Raw genomic sequence first — 6,958 nt, 5'->3', positions numbered from 1 at the left:
GCAGATTAATCATCAAGTTGTGTTTGGCATTGTCAGAATCATTTTCACTCAAGTGGTGTACCTTTTTCTTTTTTGAAGTTGGTTCATCTAGTGGTATACGACAACATTTTCACCAGCCTCCCCACTGGAACTGCAGTCAGTAGTTGACACACGTACAGTACATACACACACATTGGAAAAGGCTGTAAACACTGATCTGCTGGCTGACTTTCCAGCGATGGTCACTGATGACGACTTAGTACACAGACGAATAGTAAGCGGTGACGTCCTGGTGCACTTTCTTGACCTGTTGCAGGAGGACAACGGCGCAGACCAGGGCAGTGATCTGTCATGCAGACAAAGAAGGAGGGAAGTAAAGAACAGCGAAGGGGAAAGAGACGCCCTGCGCACACCTGGCACTGACGTCCAACCGAAACGCCGAATCGGGTAACGGATTAGTCCCGAGGTCAGCGTACATTCACAGCGGCTAACGGAGATCTGATCGTTCAGGATGGATTTTAGTGCCAGGCTCCTACATTCATGCTTGAAAACACCAGAATGTCCCGCTCCCACCTCTACCACGTTTTCACAAATTTAAACCAGCCACCTGGAAGATTTACACACAAACCCCACACACACACACACAAAAAGCATCTGTGAAGTCAGAAAATGAGTTTGTCTAAGAAAACATTTGATGGACAAAAATCCAAGCCTGTTACATCAACATCTGTTAGATTAAAGAAGGTGAGAACAAGACTGAGTGGGAGAATTAACAGTGAGCGTTGCTCCAATTAGTGGAACGGAAATCATTTGTTTCTACTTGGTGGTTGACAAACGTGGTTCTGGTCAGAAGTTTGCATCCAGTCAATTGTCACGGCCATAAATGTCTGAATATTTTGACAACTTTTCTAATCAGAAATGACTTAGATTTCCTGGCACAAATTTGTTTTTTAGTCCATAACCTTCAACAGTATCTTAATGTTGACCTTCTTTTGCCGACTAATAGAAAACCAACAATGTTTAAGTTGATGTCCATGTAATTTTGACCCTGAAATAGCTCTGATAAATAACAACTTGTTCATTCAGTTATTGTTTTTGAAACAATAGAGAAGTTCTATGTTGTAGCCATTCCTGAAAAATAACACATTTAGTTTGGCAACACTTTATTTTCTCGGGGTGTGCATAAGGCTGACATAACACCGGTTATAAACATGGAGTCTTTATGAATGTCTGACTGATGTCATTTGGTAAATAAAGACAATGCACAGTTGCTCTAAACATCGCACTAAAGTCCATTAAAAGTGCCAACTTTGCATTAAAGTGTCATTATTTACCAAATAATACAAAGTTGGAACTTCTAATGGACATTATGGACTTTTTAATGCAACTTTTACAGCAACTTTACATTAAAAGTGTCATTATTTACCGAATGACACTTCATGACAAGTCAGACATTCATAAAGATTCCTTCATGTTCAATGCAGATGTTGTCAGTCTTGTGCACACCACGTCAAAGTGTTACCGTTAGTTTTAATCATCATGAAATTCATGTCCGTGCTGGGGGTGTGCAAACTTCTGACCAATAAAAACCCAACGATTGCATCAGAACAGTTGCTTGTCCCAATTTCTAGGAGAATGATCTTCCCAAAAGTACGGTTTAGATATCTGAGGAGGGGATTTTTTTCCTTCTACAAAGTGTGAAGCTCAAGCGTGATCATGCCGAGTGAAGCAAAGGGTTTGTCACGTCAAGACCCTGTGGAACAACACAAATCCACAACAGCGAGAATGGAATCTGTCGAGAAGCCTCCTAAGCCTGAGCCACAGGGATGTTGACCACAGAGAGGGGCGTGAAGACGACGGGGTCCTGGTTGGGGAAGGAGTTGTTGGAGGCGGTGACATGCTGAGGGTACGGCTGAGGGGCAGCCAGGGAGGGGGTGCTGGAGTTCAGGATAATGTACTGAGGAGATGAGGAGGCCTGGCGAATCTGTGAACTGAGCACTCCGCTGCAAATCAGAGCTACGATCTTTTGGAAGCAATGATGGAGGAAATGAGAAAATAAAATAAAACGACAAAAAGGTGGGAGGGGGAGGAGAGAAAGATGGTCAAACTTAAAAACGTGAGCAAAACAAACTTGTTCTGCACCCTGATATCTATAATCATAATGTAGGTTACACTTCACTAAAACGGCAAATTAGGAAGGAATTATGGAACGAGACGTTTTGTTAGTGTGAAAAATTTCATTTCATCTTTTAGACTGCTTCAAAGCAAACAAATATGCAGTTTTCCTACCAGAAGAGCTCCAGTTCCGACGAAGATGCCCATCACCAGCGGCGCCCGGCTGTCGAAGACGGTGACGATGGTAGCGGGACAGTTCTGGTGGAGGACAGAAGACGCTGTGAGCGCCTGAAGATTCAACACCCAACCCAGAGTTTACAGAGCGAATCCACCAGCAGGAAGCAAACTGGTTTTCCACGACTTCCACCTCTACAAGCATCTGAGGTCTGAATCAGGGACCAGAGCCCTCTACAAACAGCTAAAACCTGTGAACACTTTGAAGGAAAGGCCAAAAGCTCATTTATAGCTGCCTATTTTAATGGTTCAAATACCAAATATAGCTTGGTAGGGATTATGATGCAAAGTGTAAAGCACATGTGTCAAACTCGAGGCCCGTGGACTAAATCTGGCCCGCCATTGCTTTTTATGTGGCCCTCAACATTCTAGACTAAACACTAATTGAGCTTAAATATAATGTTACAAGTCAAATCAATGCAGTTTTTATCTATTTGCTGCCAAATTATATCAATCAGTCCCTCCAGTTTGTTGAGAATTATCGTGGAAATTCACGCTAAATCAACAAATCCCGACACTTTTTGTATTGCAGATTTTTCTCAAACATTTTCAAAAACTTCCTGACTCGTACTAAAAGGATGCCTCAGCCTTAATGTCAGATTATAGTCCTTGATCTACACAGTGCGTAATAAAGAGTCAAATTTACCAAATTTAAGACAAATTCAACACATTCTGGTACAACCGGCCCTTTAAGAGCCCAGGCCACAACCCAGAATCTAACATCTACAGTTTGACTCGACTCCACACTTAAAGTTACAGCCAATCAGTGTTGAGGAAAATATGCAGTCCTTGTGCAAGACGCTTCCTGTGGTGGTGAAAGGGCCAATAGATGTTTTCTCTTTCTTTTTCCCCCACATGAACAGCATGTCTGTGAATTTCATTCGTCATCCTGGACTTCCTGTTTCCAAGGACTATAAATATGACAATTTTTATTTCTGATAATTTTCCTTCCTCATTTTTCTTGCATCAGGAAATACTTACAAAAAAAGACTGCTACTCCTTTAAAATCAATTTGAAGGTATTGGTATTTAAAGTATTTAAACTTTTCACATTTTGTCCAGATGGGATTTTACGTGCCACACCAACGCCGGGCAGAGAATCATTTTGAGTCAACACTTTATAAAACTAATTTTCACTCCAACTCCTGCTTCAGATCTTTTGAGCCTCTATCAGCTTTGCATTTCTAGCAACCAAAACATTCACCTGTTTTACTTTACAAAATATCTCGAGCTCAGTCTGATTGGATCTCACCACAGACTCTCAATAGAATTTAGACATGGACTTTGACTGGGCCGTGGTAGCAGACAAATACGTTTGAATCTGAACCATTCCAGTGTAGGTACACCTTCGACAATCTCTTCAATTCTTGAAGTAGATTCATGCACTATGATTCACCAAGGGGTGATCATAATCATAAAAAGATTCCCACAGTAAGAAAGCCACTTACAGGCATGACGAGGTGCTCCATGAAACCGTCTGGTTTAGGACAGGTCTGCTTCACCAGCTCAACAAGCGCCACTCCGGTCATTCCACAGCAGTGCAGCTGAAGCACAGGAAGTGGAAGTCAGTAGGAGCACCCAGAAAAATGACCATGCATGTCAACATATAAACGCACAAGATTTTTATATTAAAACAAGAAAATGGTGCACACTTACAGAGTTGTGGATGAATGCGAGTGTGACACCAATTGCTGGATCTTGGCTATTCACATAGAGGGTGTATAAAGTTGTGTAAAACTCTCCTAGTTTCAGTCCAACCTGGGGGAGGAAAACCCAAAAACACATGAGTACGATCAGGACGGCTTGGTTTGGGACAGATGGCCGAGGCTTTTACCGTGTCGCTGTTGGAATAAGCAAGTCCTCCGATGACAAACTCAGCCACAGCCAGAAAGAAGAGCAGGACGGAGAACTGGAGGGACAAGAAGAAATGGATTACTGTGAGTCACTCTGCAGCAAAACAACAAAAAGGGAATCAAAAGAGTTCAGTTTATTTGCAATAAAATCTGCTTTATGGATTGTTTCAAAAGTAGCTACAGAATAATGTTGGAAACATTGTTTTCTCTTTAAGTTGGAGCCAAAAAGGCTGCATGTCTGAAAGACAGAATTCCAGAAATACTCTCTCCAAACCAGATATTTCATTATAACTTTTGGTTTTTATATACTTGTGTAGATGTGATCATCCTGAGTGTAATTTACTGACGAAAATCCAAACACTACCTAATTTGTATAGCCCCTTTTGAAACAAATGTTACAAAATACTGTTGCATTTTTAAAAATGTCAAAACATAATAAATAACACAAAAAATAAACCAAATAAATTCAAATGCATAACAATGTAAAACAAAATGAAGCAACAAAAATATTTAATCTGTTTTTAATTATCATTTTCTGTTGTTTTGATGCTTCGCCATCAGCTCTGAGTTATCACTACAGAAACTATGTACCAATTTGCTGTATTGTCCTGGTATTATTGCGATAAATTGCAATATTGTTGTTTCAAGTAGTATATTAATAATGGCACCATAATGCAGGTTTGTCGTCTTGAGCAACAACAAACTTTAATTTTGCTAAGAACATTTAACACTGGAATTGGAAGAGATTTTAAAGACAGAAAAGAAAACACAGCAACCAATAAAATATCTAAAGCAGAAATAAAACCACAGAACCACAACCATTAATAAAATGGATTATGATGTCTTTGTGAACTGATATTAACAGCGAGCTCAATTGAATTTATCATGCAATCAGTTGCTTATTGCAACAGGTTTGGCTACAACCTGATAAATCTCAGCTGATAAATCTTAAAGAAGTGTGTGTGTGCGTGTGCATGTATGCATAGGCTCACCACTTGCAGGGCACATTTTTTCTCATTGCAGGCGCCGTAGTCTCCGAACACCACCACAATCAGCATGATTGAACCGAGAATGATCAGTACAGTCACACCTGACGGAGCAGAAAACAGGAACAGTTTGCCATAAGATGGAATCTGGAACCGGCCTGTTAGCCGATCGACGTGTTTGCGACAAACCTATGACGAAAGCGCTGGAGTTGAGCGCGTCGATATCAAAGATCCCTCTGGTGTCTTGCCCAAATCTGAGCCATAAGCCGAGACCCAAAAACGCCAACCCAACCACCTGTCGCAAAAGAGGAAGCAAAAACCAGATCACAGGTCTGGGTTACAAGGTACAGCACTGTCAGAGCACAAACACAGCTGTGGGTGCACGAAGAATAGCGAAAAGCAGCCACAGGTGCAAAGACGTTTCTCTTTATACACAAGAAGTAGAGCCCTACAAAATCTAAATTAAAACTGTCAGTATGGTATCAATCTGTGCAATATCACAAATGTAGAGAACTGCTCAGATGCAGTAATTGGTAGGAAGTGACACGGGCCTGGGCGATATCCCAAACATTAACCAACACAGACGATGACCAACGTCATTTTGCCCATGTCTGTATTTTTGGTGTTTTAAAAAAATGAAAAGAAAAGTCGATTTTGGCTGGTTCTAACAGCTCAAAACGACGGAGTGTCCCTTTAAGACACTATGTGTACCGTCTGGAGTCCCATAAACAATAAATGGAGGAAATTTAAAATGTTTACAGGAAAGTTATTTTATACTTCTAAGCTTGCTGAGTTGTGTTTATTCATTCAGTAACTCTTAACGACTAAAAACACACATTTTCCTCATTTATTTGGAGACGCTGTAGTTTTAAAGTCCATTAGAGGGGGTAAGTGTTGTCGTCCATTTATCATTATCAAGAGGTTGCTCAATATACCGTGACGTTGAAGTTGGTTCATCTCGTAATTATTCTCCTACAAAAAGGTGTTACTTGCAGTAAGAGAAGTCCCTGTTCTCGGTGTGGCAGTGGCTAATCATAAACCAACCGGGGAAAAAAAAAGTATGTAAAAACCCTGATAAACAACCAAACGGGAATTAAGCCTAAATAGCCTGGAGAAAAGCCCTCTAACACTGGAGGAAATACTTGAAGGAGAGCGTCGGCATTTCTGGAGAAACGAAACCTCTGAACACATCAACTCAACTGTAACAGCACACAAGAGTAGCTGCCACTTCCGCTAGTCGTGTTTTGGAATAAACACTTAATTGTGGTGGCTTTGTAATTGAATTCACTTACAGCAAAGATGATGTTGAAAAGGATGAGAATATATTTGCACACGAGTCCACATCCGTCGACAGCCATGATGAGCAGCGGTCTGTTAAACTGCGCACTTCTGAAGTCTGAAGATAAAACAAATGGGAATGGTGGAGCTCTTCCAGCAGCTCGGGCCTGTTCAGGTGGAGCATACAGGGAAAAAACGCGTTAGTGCATATCGGTGCAAGTCAGCAAACGTCGTAATATTTTTTTTTAAACGTCAAATATTTAACACGAAAAATATGAACTACCAACACAATTCTCGTGCTGAATTCACCCAAATGGCAAACACGGATATAAGAAAAATGGCTTCAAATGAATTAAATACCTTTTTCAGCTGTGATTTGATTAAGCAGCACGCGCCTTTCGCTACAGCATCCGATTAACTGCGTGTAAATTTTCTTACCTCAACGTGAGACAAGCCCCGCCCCTCGACTTCTTCCAGTTCTCTGATTGGTCGAAAGGTTTGACCGATGAAGTAT

The 6,958-nt window shown here is 40.9% G+C and overlaps 1 protein-coding gene across 3 annotated transcripts; it reads right to left on the bottom strand.

Moving 5' to 3' along the window:
* Positions 1–62: 62 nt before the first annotated feature.
* Positions 63–6,906, bottom strand: LOC103468415 (CD9 antigen-like). Of its 3 annotated transcripts, none has more exons than XM_081609716.1 (9): positions 6,883–6,906; positions 6,459–6,611; positions 5,356–5,461; positions 5,173–5,270; positions 4,162–4,236; positions 3,984–4,085; positions 3,776–3,871; positions 2,269–2,352; positions 63–2,002 (listed from the first exon to the last, which is right to left on the bottom strand). In XM_081609716.1, exons 2-9 carry the CDS (start codon positions 6,522–6,524, stop codon positions 1,787–1,789), a joined length of 843 nt encoding a protein of 280 aa, XP_081465842.1. In that variant the 5' UTR covers positions 6,525–6,611; positions 6,883–6,906; the 3' UTR covers positions 63–1,786. The 3 variants fall into 3 exon arrangements, with proteins under 3 accessions (XP_081465842.1, XP_008413715.1, XP_008413716.1); XM_008415493.3 differs by having other exon boundaries at positions 6,805–6,895; XM_008415494.3 differs by having other exon boundaries at positions 63–325; positions 6,805–6,895.
* Between the last annotated feature and the right edge of the window lie 52 nt (positions 6,907–6,958).

This window comes from Poecilia reticulata, chromosome 8 (assembly GCF_904066995.2).
Source record: "Poecilia reticulata chromosome 8, P_reticulata-male-v2, whole genome shotgun sequence".
Classification (NCBI taxonomy): domain Eukaryota; kingdom Metazoa; phylum Chordata; class Actinopteri; order Cyprinodontiformes; family Poeciliidae; genus Poecilia; species Poecilia reticulata.
The sequence above is the reverse complement of the archived record's forward strand: the minus strand, read 5'-3'. Positions and strand labels throughout refer to the sequence as shown.